This window comes from Enhydra lutris, unplaced genomic scaffold, assembly GCF_002288905.1.
Source record: "Enhydra lutris kenyoni isolate GAN:26980312 unplaced genomic scaffold, ASM228890v2 scaffoldscaffold28, whole genome shotgun sequence".
Taxonomy (NCBI): domain Eukaryota; kingdom Metazoa; phylum Chordata; class Mammalia; order Carnivora; family Mustelidae; genus Enhydra; species Enhydra lutris.
Window position 1 is genome coordinate 11,441,067 of NW_019154112.1, and position 16,647 is coordinate 11,457,713.

At 35.4% G+C, this 16,647-nt stretch overlaps 1 protein-coding gene across 1 annotated transcript in view; it reads right to left on the reverse strand.

Moving 5' to 3' along the window:
• The window catches only part of LOC111152319 (collagen type XIX alpha 1 chain), a 306,943-nt gene that overhangs the window by 120,713 nt on the left and 169,583 nt on the right, over nt 1-16,647 (reverse strand). Inside the window, exon 15 of the mRNA XM_022510811.1 lies at nt 15,347-15,400. Coding sequence (XP_022366519.1) covers nt 15,347-15,400 — 54 coding nt within the window. The remainder of the gene's footprint in view (nt 1-15,346; nt 15,401-16,647) is intronic.

Genomic DNA, 16,647 nt, shown 5'->3' on the forward strand with positions numbered 1-16,647 from the left:
CTGCTGTTGAAAAATACATTGCATTCTTCCTTCTCTTGGAAGGATAGATATTGTTAAAAATATTAAAGATGGGCGAATAAGCGAGTCTGTCAAATTGTCCAAATTACATTTTTTTAAAAGGTGAGAAGAAACCGGTTTCCTCTTTTTCTCTCACTTACCCTACCTCACAGTTCCTGGTAAACATCATTCTAGTCCTTTTCTTTGTGTTCATAGAACACATAGATTTTAGATTTTAGATTTCACATATAAGTCATATCAGACAGTATTGGCCTTTCCCTGTCTGACTTACTGCACTTAGCGTAATGTTCTCAAGGTTCATCCATGTTGTCCTAAATAGATTTCCTCCTTTCTCGTGGCTGACTAACATTTCATTGTATATATACACTATGTCTTCTTTATCCATTCATTTGTTGATGGACACTTAGGTTGTTTCCATATCTTGGCAATTGTGAATAATGCAACAATGAGCATGGGAGTGTAGATACCTTTTCGATATACTGTTTTCATTTCCTTTGGATACATATGCACAGAAGTGGGATTGCTGGATAAAACGGTAGTTCTAAGTTTTTTGAGGAACCTTTGGTAGCTGCATCAATACACATTCCCACAAATAGTGCATAAGGGTTTCCTTTTCTCAGTATGCTCACCCATACTTATCTCTCTCTCGCTGGCTCTCTCTCTCTCTCTCTCTTTTTTTTTTTTTTAAATGAGAGCCATTCTTATCAGATATCTCATTGTAATTTTGATTTGCATTTCCCTGATGATGAATGATGTTCAGCCACTGGTTTCTTAATTTGCAGGAAAAATGAGTTGATTCTATAATTCTAACATACTTGACAAATTTTTCTCCTCAATAACCATACTCAGTGTGCAAGAAGGGTTGTTTTGACCATTTTCTGTACTATCTCAAAATTTTAAAAATCTCTATGTTAACATACTAATTTTTACAGATTAACAAATTTGCCATGTCACTAAGCCTATTGTTTCGTTTAGCTGATATTTCTTTGTTAGCAAGAATTTCCTGATGAAGGAAGCAATGCATTGGTTTACATTCTAGCGTGAGCTCCCTAATCTGGGTAACGGTCCTGGGATACTTCCCTATCACTGCAGCTGTGTCATCGAAACCTACTGCTGTACAAAAATTGAACTCTAAACTACATTTGCAGCAAAGAAAAAGATTGTTCCTTATATCACTATCATCCACAATTGCACGTATACCAAAAGAACTGCCACATGAGCATTACTTGTGCATTTGTCAAGACGTAGTAAAAATATTTTGCCAGTTTTATTTGTTCTTTGAGTTGATATTAGCTAGTTTTTAAAAAATATGTCAAGCCATGTAATCTTTGACCTATTCACTCAATATTTCCAAGCAAAGATCTTTGATGTCATCTTTCACTAATGTCTTGGTAATTGAATGTCTATTTTTGTCTCAGGATTCTAACGTACTACTTTCTAAGACATCTTGAAGGCATTAATGTTTAAATATGAAATATTGAACATTTGCTTTGATTGGCTTTTTACATCAATGTTCATTCTTTCAAAATTCTTTTGCTTTTGAACGTACTTCTGTTCTGTGTATAAATGTTGCTTACACTTTGATGGATTCATTGCTACATGAGCCAGTCCATCTCTGCAAATGACATGCTATGCTTTAATACTTCACCATCAATGACTGAACTCACTATATGAATGATCACACTTCCTAATAAAACTAATGCCAGTTCTTTTGATCTTTATTTCTTTGAAATTCCTTTCATGGTCAGCAGTTAGTTTATTTCTAATGAAAATATGTGTGTCGGGGTGCCTGGGTGGCTCAGTGGGTTAAGTCTCTGCCTTCGGCTCGGGTCGTGATCTTGGGGTTCTGGGATTGAGTCCCACATTGGGCTCTCTGCTCATCAGGAAGCCTGCTTCCACCTCTCTCTCTGCCTGTGTGTCTGCCTACTTGTGATCTCCCTGTCAAATTAAGAAAAAAAAAAATTAAAAAAAAAAAAAGGAAATATGTGTGTCAAAAAACCCTGTGAAGCTTGTTTTGCCATTAGTTAGTTGGGGTTAAAAATAAATAATATAAATTCTAGTTCCCTAACTTAATTAAAACTCAAAATAATTAAAAATATTTTATAAAAATAAATGATTACATTTTCTCAGGTTTTTTTTTTTTCTTTTTTTTTTGGATTACAGTTGATGAGTTAACCTTAAAATGTCATATGTTTTGATGTGGCCCTATTGTTCGTGACTTGTAGGCAGCTGCTCTCCACGTGGTTCAACAACACACAACTCATTTATGGCCTATGGGATGAGTCCAATGATCACATGTTTAGAATATACAGCAATATTCAATTGTCATAAAAGTTTCTAAACATGTATTTTCAATTTGTGTACTTATCATGGTGCCCTATCACCTTGTCTGAGCACCTTACTTGAATAGCATTGTATTACAAAGCACCCACAGTTCATTAACTCCTATCTCTTTTATGGGGACAAGCCTTTCAATTCTTCTACTTCCTTTTAAATGCTTTTGGTTATATGAACAGTGTTCTAGGCCTTAGAAGAAAGCAAACACAGAGTTAGGCCCACCGTCCATGACAGTCTTGTTTCATTGGTTGACCCTTCCCCATCTAATTAATCATCTATCTTAGTATTGGTTTAGCTCATTCTAATGTCTCCAGAAAGTGATGCTGCTGGCAGAATCAAAATGAGGCTGATTGAGTAAAACAATTCTAAGTCACGGAATATTTTCCAAGAGTACCCTAATTTGATTTTTCAAGGGAAGTCTATAAGACCCTCAAAATCTGAACATGAACAGTAATAAGATTTGAGAAAGTTTCATAGATTTATCTTTGTAATCATGTTATTGTTAGAAAATGTGTCTAATTGTTGAAAATAATGTGGCAGAAAAAGAAAGCAAATTGTTTGTTTTTAAGAAAACCCATTTTAGGTAATTAGATTTGAAATTAAATAGCAAGATATAAAGAAGGAGTATGGAGGTGGAGCATGAGAGGAGATGATTAGGAATGTTGTTAAATTTTAAGAACAAAAGATTAAAATGAAAGTGTCATCCCACTAAATGCTGTGGGGAATTTACCTATTTCATTCTTTGCTTCAGTTTTTTTATACTAGAAATTATCTAATGAAAGTACATTAGACACACTCAAGTCATGCAATTTTGACAAAATAAAAAAGAAAGGGAATAGTGCACCATTTTCAATATTAAATTAGAAGCATAACTTCTTTTGAATTAGTAATTTTTATGCCATCCCTGTTTTACTTTGAAAAGGTTTTTATCTCTATGGCAACAACTGCAAAGAAATATACCACATTCATTTTCATCAGCTTCCAATGAAAATGATTTTAAGCCCTTAGTAAGTTAGCACTATAGTCTATAAAAATTTATAACTATAACCCCAAGGATTTATTGATAAAAAGACACAGACAGGACTACTTATATAGTAAATCAGTCCCTTGACATTTGCTAGCTTGGGAATTATCCTTGATTAGCATGTTTCAGAAATTTTGTATCATTTGAGAAAAAAAAAAGGCAGTTTATAGAATGTGTATAGGGATATAAAAAGTGAAAAAGTGGTGAAAGAAATAAAGATAAGAACAATTTAATTTTGGCAACATCTTAGTCTGACATCATTTACATTATACCAATAAAATAAAGTTTTCTGAGAAGTTGGAATTGTATTCTAGCAAAATGGCTTCCTAAAGCAAAGTAGATGAATTCAGACAACCGCTGATAACAGAAGGAAGCTCTTGTCAGACACCACGGGTAATTTACAGAGGAAAATAGGCACAGATAGAAAGGGTGAAGGAAATGCTTACATCTTCACCAGCTGCTTAAGAATCTAGCAAAACTATGAAATGACAGTAACAGACATTTTCTTCTCCCAATGTCTTGTCCCACGTCCACCTTTTTTTTTTTTTTCCAGTTTGCCTCCAATGTCTCTGTTTCTGTATTTCTCGCTGCTTTTTATTTTACTGAATGAGTCGGGCTTGTTGTTCATGAAGGAAAAAAGAAGTAGCTATAAATTTTACTTGCCTGGAAACCATAGACAATCTCGAGACCAATGTCACTTATAAACAACAGAAGTTTTATTAAGTCATATCTAAGCTGAAAAAGTCTTTCTGTCTGAGATAAATACGCAGAGTGCCTTGATTCCTACTCTGTCCCTGAAGGGAGCACTCATGCCCTACCTCTCTCCTAAAGCATCCTCACAGTCAAGGTGCTCACTCATGTGGGCACTCGCGCCTTGTCTTTTATTACTGTTTCATACTGCTTACAACTGCTATTTGCTATTTGCAGACTTCCTTGCCCCCGTTTGTAAATGTGCTCAATTACGAAACAAAACAAAATGACAACAAAAAACTTTTCCTTGACCTCTCTGAATGTGATCATATACCATCTCTCTTTATACCTCGGCTTCTGAAAAGAAAAGTCCAATAGTTGCAAAGAATTTAGAAATAAGAGTACTGTATCATCTACTCATATTCTAAAAAGATAAATTTCCAACTTTTCTTAGAATTGTTGCATCACATTTATTTTTCAACGGCCCTACTCTCCCCTGAAAATTGAAATATAACATATTGCAAAGCTGAGGTGCTATAAAATTAAACTTGCTTTCAGAATTCTGTGCTGCCACCCAAGGTAACTCAAAATAAGGAGTTTTACAAAGTCGAGGTCTTGTATTGTTTATTAGAAACATAATGCTGCCTTTCGAAGCCAGTAGGCCATAAAAATGTTTCATGTTCCACATGTTTTGCATTTCTGAAAACTTATATGTCTATATTTCCCAAACTGATTAATAGCTTGTAATTCATTCTTGGCTTTGGCAGCTACCTACGTATACACTCACTGTGTGCCAAATGGATGAATAACTTTGTACTTGACATTTCCAGTGGTAAATGTACCAAATAGCTACTAACGTGTTCAGTGAGATGTTCTGAGTAACGATACTGAGGGAGGGATATTAGCATACTGCCACATCGGTGGAAAGTGCCTTCTCGTTTTCCATTCTCTTTAAGTGTTCCTCGGACTAAGTAGTTAATATTTATAAGATTCTTTCATAGAACACCTGTCACCAGATTGCATTCAAAGTGCTCCTGGCTTAATCTCATAACATACCTAGGGCTAAACTGTGATGAAACAGATAAATTTAGATTAGAATCTTGAATGGTTTGCCTGAAGTCACAAGTTAACCCAATCACACAGCTGGAGAAAGAACTGACTCCCACCCCGCTTCCCCACTGGCCCGCCCATGCTTGTTCCCCACTGTGGGTGCAGGGTAAGCAGGCCAGGCACACAGAAGGTGCATGCTTAACAAGGTGTGGACACTGCAAAAGGACCAACTGTACTTATCTACATTTGTCCCTTAAAATGTGTGGTCTTCAGGAGAAAAATGAGGGGCTTTGGTCAAGTTCTCAATATTCTCCATTTTAAAAACAAGAAAATCTGGGTTTTGGAATGGAACCACCAAACAGACAGTAAGGGGTTCCTATGATACATGATAGCTAAAGAGATGACTAGCCTGAAGCCTTAAAGAACTGTTGCAAGCTTATGGAACTCAGTTCCATTATTTGGTGGACTAGAATGACACTGTTGTTCCCTTTTGACTCTAAAATCTGACAACTGGGTGTGCCTAAAATGGGCTCCCAGGCCCCTCCTCTGAGGGGGCTCAGTGCCTGCCTGGGCCTCAGGGACTATGTGTCCCTTGTCCAAAGGGGGCCCGGTAAGAAGGTGTGCTTCTCCCCCAGCAGAGGCCAGTTCCTGGGTCTATTCACATAAATAAGTAAGCCATTCCGAGTCAGCATCCTATTTGAAAAATATGAAAACACTTCTCTTTATTAATCCAAATAACAGATAGCTGATAAAGCTATTCTGTTACAATACAAATGGTGTCATTTGACCCTTTATTTCAATGAGTAAGGACTTCAGCTCCTTGTGGTTTAACAACCTATGTAAGTATTACTGGAATAAAACCGCTGGTTACTATGGCTTTTTCTTGTTACAGCCTTCCCAGGGCACTGCGCATCGTCTACTTCAAGGGCACTGCAGAAACTCACTAATGAGAGTGAAGTTTACCACACCGGACCAAGGCACGCCGCCATTAACTAGCTGTGATATTTATCGGAGCGGTGGCCTGTTCTCATAAAGTCTCGGCTACATCTCATCTCATCTTTCTTCACCCGATCCTAATTAGACTGAGCTAGAAGTTGCTAGAAGTTGCCTCCAACGTCTTCCTGTTCCTTTACCGTTCCTACCGGTTCGAGTGTGAGGCAACAGTAGAGGACTCTTGTCCTTGCTGCACAACTACTCCTTTGTGAACATTCATTTGACATGAACACGTATTAGCCTCTCTCCCTTCTTCTTGCCTCACTCTATTGCTTCAGTAACTGAATTTGATACTGATCTGGTGGACACTAAGTTAGAGTAAGCAGGAGCATCTGGGCGGCAGGACACTAGGAGAAAATTGTGAGGTTTTTCAGAAAAATGTTCAGATAAAACAGACTGATGTCATTCCTTGAACTTCTTTTCTGAAGTCTCTGAAATTCTGATTCTGTATCTTGAGAAGCATCTAACTGAAAATATTAAAAAAATCTCACAAATATTAAATCATGCCTTATTATATGCTGTGATAAGTCACATGCTTAATAATGAATTATATGTTATTGGGACTTCATCAGTTAGGACAAGCAGAGGAAATTAATATGGAAAGTAATGAATGATATACACTTTTGCTCTGGGAAGTGTATCATAAAATAAAAGTAAGAAGATTACTATGCTTTATTTACATTCTACACTGATTTCTCACTTAATTTCTGAAATAGGGTAAAAAATGATGAAAGCATATAGATGACTTCATATTTACTTATTTATATACACTTATAATACCCAAAGCACATAAAAATGACTGAATAAAGTCAGAATACAAATTGCACATGAGATATATGATGATACAGACACATAAGGTTTGAAGGCTTTATATTCCTAGTAGAAATGGTACTTCATACAAAAGGAACATAAATGCAAAATAAACTATTATATAATTTTTTGGTAAAGATTATTTATTTATTTATTTGACAGAGAGAGAGATCACAAGTAGGCAGAGAGGCAGGCAGAGAGAGAGATGGAAGCAGGCTCCCTACTGAGCAGAGAGCCCGATGCGGGGCTCCATCCCAGGACCCTGGGATCATGACCTGAGCCGAAGGCAGAGGCTTTAACCCACTGAGCCACCCAGGCACCCCCCATTATATGATTTTTTTATGTATACAAATTGTGGTATTTTTTTTTCTCCCAAAGTGCCTATTTTAACTCAATAAGAGTTGTCTCAATTATATAATACTGACTTTTTATAAGTGTTAATTTTAATAGACTTAAAGGTAAACTGGGGATAACTAGGTAATTCCAAATGGTAAATGAGTTTCTAGAAAGACAGCAAATAAAGACAAAGATGGCAGTATCAGGTATCAAAACAATAGTGAAGGCTCCCCAGTCTGCTATGGACCTCTGAAAATAGAAGTGCAGGGAGAAATGTAAATTTGATCATTTTTATCCTCTGAGTTTAATGTTTGGTTTTGTACATTCAAGTAAGACATTGCCAGAAAGTTGCTTAGCCCTTGGAACTTGAATAGGGTACACAATTTCCCAGATACCCATCTAGAAATATCATCCAGGATCAAAGATGGTATTTCTTGGAAACTCTTAAGGTAATCCTTAAGGAGAAATCCTTAGAAAATTTCACAGGAAGTAAATGGAAAAAGATGTCCTCTGTATGCTAGGAAGTTTAAAACATGTGCAATAAACATGAACCATTATTTGTAGAATGCAGAACCTCTAAGATGTTATTTATAAGATGTATATTTACATATTTATATATGGATTGAAGCAAAAAAAAAAAACATGCTTTTTTCCTATATTTATGTTCCACCTAGAACCAGAGTTAAAAGTATTATTTAAAAAAATTTGATGGGGGGTGCCTGGGTGGCTCAGTTGGTTAGGTGTCTGCCTTCGGCTTGGGTCATGATCTCAGGGTCCTGCAATCAAGTACCACAACAGGCTCTTTGCTCAGCTCTCTCTGCTTCTTCTACCTCTCTCTCTGTGCACTCTCTCTCAAATAAATTAATAAAATCTTTAAAAAAAATTGTTGACTTTTCCCTTTCAGCAACACAAATTCTTGGTACAAGGATACAAGTAGTAGCGTTAGTGAGTGAGCAGAATTATGGATACACTCACTGTGCATTTTAAAGGTCAGTGTCAGTTTTAATAATACATAAAGTTAAGAAGTCTCATCTTCATGTGCAACTAGCCAAATTACTTCCTGAAGCTGAAAATTCATCATTATTCATACTTTTCTCTGTAAGGCTCCCCTTAAAATTCAAGCCAATGTAAAATAATTTAATCCCAGCTACAGACAATTGTTAGTGGTTTCTACCAGGCCCTAAATTCATTTCATTGGAATGATGAGGTCCTTCTATGGCTCTGAAATTAGCACTGTGGAATAAGCTATCCTAAAAAAAAGATTTTTTTTTTTATCCTAAAATTTCTGTTCAACTTCAAAATTACAATCAAGCAAAAAAAAAAAAAAAAAAAAAAGAATGAGGTGTTATCTCAGTCCAACGAAACAAATTTGCATTTGGGGTAGTAACTAGCTGACTCACCAGCAAAATGTTTTTTTTTTCAGAGACCTAGAGTGACTTCTTTAAAAAGCCCATGGTAGTTTTATGCCAGCCTTAATACCACTCAGACATACACTTAATGTGATGAAAAAGGAAAATTCCAAGGTCACATTGAAATAGTAATTTTTTTATATTTTGGGAAATTCTATTACGAATATTAGGAAACCCGGTAAGGAATCTATATCTTAGAGGGAATTTTATAAAAATTCCAGTTCTTTTGAGATATTTCGTATAAACTTCTATGAACATGCTCAGCTGTCTGAAATACTCCACTTTTCACTAAGATACTTTTATGGGCTCCCATCCAGCTCCTGTCCTTACCCCTCCAATAGATTCCCTATTGTTGTCTCTCCTTCCTCAAAATTCACCCCCTAATTTACACCTTTCTTACAATTTTCTTTTCTAATGTTCTCTCAATTATTCAACTAAACTTGTCTTTCAGCTGGCACCCGTTCCAGCCACCTCTTCCTTTATTCAACATCTTTCCTCTGACTTTGTTCCAAATTTTAATCCTGTTCAATCCTCTGTACATCCTGAAACACTCTTCTGTTGGCTTCTTGGCTCTTCAGTGTCCTGGTCCCTATTCTGGCCCTTCTCTGACGTCATCATGGGCTGAACATCCTCTTGGCCCCCATGCTGTTCTCCCTTACTTCTCTCTGATATACTCCATCTGTGTCCTAGGGTCAATGCTAAACATAAGTTGAATTTTAAGAATTGTGTTAAGCTATAAAGGATGTGAGACTTAAAACTGTGCCAGCCAAATGTTTTACCTATAGAACTTTAAAAAGATAACAAAGTAAAAAAAAATTATATATACATATACATATGTGTATGTATATGTATATGTGTGTGTGTGTGTGTGTGTGCGTATTTGACATATATGACAGAATCAAAGAAGAAAATCAGGACATTAAGAAAAAAAACTATAAATCTTAGATACATATTGCCAAAAAACATTGTTGAGGTTAAGAGAAGCTTTTAAGTATGAGAAGCATACTGTAATGTACTTTATTAAATGAACACTTTATAATCTAAGATTTAGCCACTTAGAAGACAGTGAAAAGAATAATCAACTAATATAAATTTGAAACAGAAATTCGGTGTGGTTCTTGGAGAAAAATAGTGTTCTTATTGGGCTTATAGAAAACTGTACACAAAGGGCCAAAGAGAAAAAGGAAAAGAATTTATCAATCAGAATCTGTATGTTTAATAAAAATAACAATAGTAATATTAACATGTTTCTATAATGTTTGATGTTGTTCAAAGTATGTTTACATGTGACACCTACGTTTGTTTTTTTGTTTTTGTGACACTTCTGTTTGAAACTAACCATAATTTTGAGATATTGGTTTAACAGAAGCTATTATCTATTTAACCATTGAGGAAAATGAAGAAACCAATGATTTATTTAAAATTAAATGTTCTGCTTTTTGGGTGGCTCAGTGGTTTAAGCCTCTGCCTTCAGCTCAGGTCATGATCTCAGGGTCCTGGGATCCACGCTGTATCAGGCCCTGTGCTCAGCAGGGAATCTGCTTCCCCGCCCCGCCGCCTGCCTCTCTGCCGACTTGTGATCCCTGTCTGTCAAATAATTAAATAAATAAATAAATCTTTAAAAAAAAAAAATGTTCTGCTTTCATTAAAGACATTTATGCCCAGAAGCGAGGTTTATAAGACTTGCCATATATTTTATATGTCATTTCAATTAATTTAATGATAATCAATTCCTTCTCAGTCAAACACCTGTAATCAAAATATAAGAGTTTTGTTGACAATAAAAAATTTAAAAATTATTAATTATTAATAATTAAAATTATTAATTAAAAATTATTAATTAATTTTTTAAAAAATTAAAAAAAATTTAAAAAACAATAAAAAATTTTAAATTCATAGACTTTTCTTTTGTTTCCTATTGCATGCTTTAGTGAAATGGAAAAATTATTGGTCTTAGCTTCCAGTATGTGTGTATGCATACACACACATATACATACAAATACATTAATATGTCTGAAAGAGCTGAGTGCTACCTAACTCTTGAGCAGAGAAGAAATGGTGGCAATAAGATGGACCTAACTACAAATATGTAAGAATGCTCATTTCTTAAATTAATTTGCTTCCCTATTCAATAGCTTATAAAGCAGAATATATCATGGATTGTATTTGGAAATAATAATTTGTAAATGTGGATAATGTCAATAATACCTGTTCCAGCTTCTTTCTTCAATAAATATGGCACTTGTGAAAGGAGGTAGTGATAATGACAAGCCATGACTACAAGTATAAAATTCTTTTACAGTCGTTAGTTTCCAACACTGTAACTCTTGATAGAGGATAAAATGAAAGTAATATTATTGAGACTATGCATATTTATAAATGGAGTAAATTTGCATAAAGTAGTGGTTGAACTTTATAATTTGAATACATTCCTCCATAATTATCACGAAGAATACGTATGTTTAATTTATTCTTTAACCCACCTTCCTCTGAAATGCAAGCTTTGAGAGGGTACAATTTTAATTTGAAGTATTATTATTTTTAAAAAGCCTCATTTGAATATTTTTTTCATTTCAGCTAGTCTCTGACAGGGACTCTCATAATTATCTTACAAGCCAAATTAAGAAATGTGGATGGGAAGGAGGTAGAGTTTAATGTATTTGTACATGATTTAATTATTCATGCCACAGAACATCAGTGGTAATCAAGATGGCAGCCTTTGCTGATGTTATGTGAAATTGTTAGTTTCTATTCTGCTCAGGATTTATTAAAGATTTACACGAAGACTTAGAGGATAGGTTTATCAAATTTTAAGGTGACATAAAGCTGGGAGCTGTTTTAGTGGAAAAGCAAACTAATAGAATGATATTAGGGACTAAAATCCAGAAGATGAAATTTAACAGTGACAAGGATCAGTTCCTTCTCTGTGATTCAAAAAAGGCAGCTGTGCAACAGGATGGATGAACATCTGACTTGGCAGAAGTTTTTATTAAAATAAAAGAGAGAGAACATCAAATTGACTACATGTTATACAAGTCAAAAGTGTGATATCATTGTGCACTTAAAAATTTGTTAAAGAAATTTGTTAAGAGGTAGATTTCATGTCAAATATTCTTACCACACACACACACACACACAAACAACTCTGCCATAGGAGGGTTAATTCAGATATAATGCCCTCAATCTAGCCTCACCCACCTAGCTCTATAATTTCCACCTCAAACCACCTACAAAGTATAAGGTTTTGGGAACTGAAACTAAAAATCTGTTTTTTATTATTATGTTTTTCTATTTTGAGAATACAGTTGACTGAAATTGTATATATTTAAGGTATACAACTTGATGATCTGATACACACTGTGAACTATTCACCATGATCAAGCTAATTAGTATATCCATCACCTCAGACATACTCTTTTCTTTTTTTTTTTTTTTGTGGTGAAAAAACACTTAAGATCTACCCTTTTAGTAAATTTCAAGTATACAATATTAATTATAATCTCATTATTGTATATTACATCTCCAGAACTTATTTATCTTGAATATCTAAGTCTTTGTACACTTTGACCAACATCTCCCCATCCTCCTCATCTCAGCCCCTGGTAACCACCATTCTACCCTCTGTTTCTATGAATTTGACATTTTGGGATGTAGACATATAAATGAGAACATGCAGTATTTGTCTTTCTGTGTCTGGATTCATTCACTTAGCATTATGTCCTCCATGTTCATCCATGTTCTCACAAATGGCAGGATTTCCTTCTTTTTTAAGACTGAATAATACTTCATTGTGTGCATTTGTGTGTGTGTTTGTGGTAATCACATTTACTTTATTGATTCATCTGTCAATACATATTTAAGTTGTTTGCGTATCATGAGAATGCAGATATTTCCTTGAAATGCTCATTTCATTTCCTTTGGGTATATACCAATAAGTGAAATTGCTGGGTCATAAGGTAGTTCTATTGTAATTTTTTGAGAAAGCTCCATACTCTTCCACAGTGGCTGCACCAATTTATATTCCCACTAAGAGTGCACCAGGGTTCCCTTTTCCTCCTGTCCTCACCAACACTTGTTACCTTTTGTCTTTTTGATAACAGTGATTCTAACAGGTATGAGGTAACATCTCATTATGGCTTTGATTTGCATTCCCTGATGATTAGTGATGTTTAGTACCGTTCCATGTACCTGTTGGCCATTTGTAGGTGTTCTTTTGAGAAATGTCTATTCAGGATTTTTGCCCATTTTTAAACTGGGTAACTAGGAGTTTGCTATTGAGTTTTTTACATGAGTTACTTATACATTCTGGATATTAACTAGGAGGTATATTTATCACTCAGTTTCCAGGAAAGTAGAGTTATTAGAAGGAAAATGTCCTCTGGATGCAGAACATAAAAATTAATTCAGAAATATGGTCCTAGATGCAATTAGATATCTTGGCTATCATTGGGAGAAAACAGAAGAAGCCTGGAAAGTAACTTCACAAGGTCTTTTCATCTGGTCCTCTGCCCCCAGTAAATTAATTGCTTAAGACAGACTCAAAAGCCTTGGGGCGCCTGGGTGGCTCAGTTGTTAATTGTCTGTCATTGGCTCAGGTCGTGATCCCAGGGTCCTAGGATGAGCCCCCCCAAAGGGCTTCTTGCTCAGTGGGAAGCCTGCTTCTCCCTCCCTGACTCCCCTTGCTTGTGTTCCCTCTCTCTCTCTCTCCTCTCTCTGTCAAATAAATAAATAAAATCTTAAAAGGAAAAAGACAGACTCAAAAGCCTAAATCTAGATTAGTAATTTTCTATTTTCCTCCCTGACACTACTTAAACTTTGATCAAGCGGATTAATGAACTCCTGAATAAAGGGGCTGGGGAGCCAAATGGGAAACTACAGTTGTACATACAGGCATTGGGAACAGAACTCAGATAGGACTGCTTTATAAATAATTTTAAAGTATCAGCATCGTTCCACTTATTGGCAATGTGTCCTCTCCAAGTTGCTTAAAAACCTCAGTTTCTGAATAAGGATGATAGTATTACGTATCTCACAGAGCTATTGTGAGAAATAAACAAAATGAAATAATGTGAAGCATTTAGCACATGATAGGAGGCTCATAAATCTTAGCTGTTATTCACAAACTTTTACTTTCCTTTTTTTTTTTTAAGATTTTTAATTTATTTGACAGAGAGAGATACAGTGAGAGAGGGAACACAAGCAGGGGGCATGGGAGAGGGAGAAGCAGGCTTCCCACTCAGCAGGGCTCCATCCCAGGACTCTGGGATCATGATCTGAGTAGAAGGCAGATGCTTAACGACTGAGCCATCCAGGCGCCCTCCTTTTATTTTCTTAACCATCAAAACTTATTAAGCCCTTTTGTATTACTAAACTAGCTATCTGTAATAAAAAGTAAACATAGAATATTTAGTTTTTAATTTTTATTTTTTATCCAAATCAAATCTTAATTGTACTACCAAAAAATTAAAAAAAAAAACAAAGAAAAAAGTTGCTGTAGTAGAAAAAGTTAGTTTAAAAAAAATACACAGAAGCACATCAGCTCAATCTTAAGCTCCAATAGAATTATATTTTCTATAGTACAAGGGCATACTTGCCACATTTTGCTCTGCCCTAAATAACATCACACATGTTCAGTCCCATTCCTGATACCGCCAGAAAGTCCATGAGTACTTTCTAGCATGTCGGGAGTCAGAAATCCATATAAGAGAATTAAGAGAAATGAGATTTTAACCTGATAAAAGGTAAACTTTGGTAAAATATACCACTGGTTCCCAAATAGTTGAAGGATTTTGATATATTTGAGGTAAAAGACTTATTTGCCAGAGGACAAAACTGGAAATAATAAACAAAAATGACTAAAAAAGAGATTTGGGGTTAATATCGTAGGACAGTGAAAGAGAACATGGGATTTAGAATCAGAAGCCCCATATTCAAGTTCTGGTCTTCTTTTTATTAGCTCTTTGACTTTAGGCAAATCACCTAAACCCTGAATTATACAATCCTCATCTATCAGGTAACAAAAGTTAATAACAATAATCATATGAGCAAGCACATAAAGTGTTTCAAGGCATTAAAATGATTTGAAAATAGTAATAACAATAAGCCGTAAGAATGGAGTGACCCACTGCTGTTGAAGTGAAGCTTACCCATTATCACTGCAGGGGTTCCCTTTCCTGGGGAAAGCTAAGACTAACTATTGCAACTACAATTTATTCACTTACTACATATTTTATCTCAAAGGCAGCAAACTCAAAAAGAAGCATTACAAAGCATCACTAATGTCAATAATTTAATTCAACTAAAGACTAGTTAATATCCACCATCTTTACAGAATTCATGTACAGGCAGGAACTCCACAAAGATACTCATCGACTTAACTCTGCAAAGATCAGCTTAACTCAAAACCCCAAAATAAGACCAATGTGCCCTAGATCAAATTACAGTTAACTCATTTCGCCTAATGCATCTCTACATTTGTGCTGCCAATCTTGAAAGTTCATAGAGAACTTTCTGGATTGTAAAAGCTCTGTCAAAATCTCAACTCAGATTTCAGGCTTTGGATCATTAACCCTCTCCTCATGCCCATCTGCTTGTGTATTTTGGGTTTATTTTCATTAATGTTCAGAAATAAGTAAGCCCTTAGATAGTAATGCCTGCCAGTTGTTCCAAGTTTACTTACCCTTTGACCTTCTTTTCCAGGTGGACCCTGTGGGCCTTGTATCCCCACGGAACCCTGGGAGGGTGGAAAGGACACTTGTTAATAGACTGTTTCAAGTACATTTGCCTCATGAAGAATGTTGTGAAAAGTAATACCTACTTTATTGATTAAACAAAACTTTTAGAGTGATCTGAGCTCTTCCAAAGTTCAACTCTGTAATATATTGATAATGATAAATTGTCCCTCTGTGACTGGTTTGTCTTTGGAGCTAACTCCAGAAAAGAAAAAAAAAAAGTGATTCTAAACCAGGTGTGAGGCCAGTGTTCACTTCCAAACTCCAGACTTCCTTCCTTTCTGACTCTCCTATGGTCAGAACTATGTTTTACCAAACTACTATAAATAAGTAGTAACAATATTTGCAAACAGGAAAAAAAAAAAGAAGGTTCTTTCTGTAAATGAACTCTACAAATACAGCCACATTTTTGGTTGAGAGTAGCTCTTCTAAAAACCCACTAAGAAAACACATGATTATGATGTTGGCTTCAATATATATCTTCACATAACATTTAATTGTTAATATCATAGACATTATTTAATACTTTCTCACAACAACATTATCAAGAGGCAGGAAAAAAATAAGCATTCTTTTTTTTTTCAGATTATAAAAAAGGTCCAGGAAATTCCAGGTGCTGTTAATCTGTAAGTCAAGTCTCCTGATTGTCACACTTTTATACAGGACTTCTTACTCAAAATGAAACTCAAAATGATGGTATATTTTTAAAAAAATTGTGAGTAGTTATTGTCTCTCTGAAAGTTTCTTCTTAGTTCTCCTGATGCTTTCTCCTTCCCTATTCAACATTTTAAACTTGGGCTTTTAGGCTCATTTTCTTCTCAGTCCTCATTCTCTTGCCATGATCTAATATACTGTGGACTTTGAATATTCTAGGCCAGTGATTCTAAGATTTCCAAAGTAGGTACCTAACCACCTGCATGAGAAACTTACTCCTCTAGGGCATCTGAAACTTAGCACATTAAACACTGACTTAGGACCCTCTCCTCCCAAACTGAATCCTCTTCCAGCATTCTCCAACTCAGTCAATTCACACAATATCCTGTTAGTGCTCATGCCAGAAATCTAGAACTCATCCCCCTTACTTTCCTTTCTCAAATCTCTCTTTCACATCCAGTTACCTAGTTTGGTTGGTCCATCTCCACAAAGTATATTTGGAACCATCTATTTCTTTTCATTCCTAAGGCTCCAATCATTACTTTTTGCTTGTTCATCTGCTTCCTACTTGAACCAGACACCAACCCCCCAATTC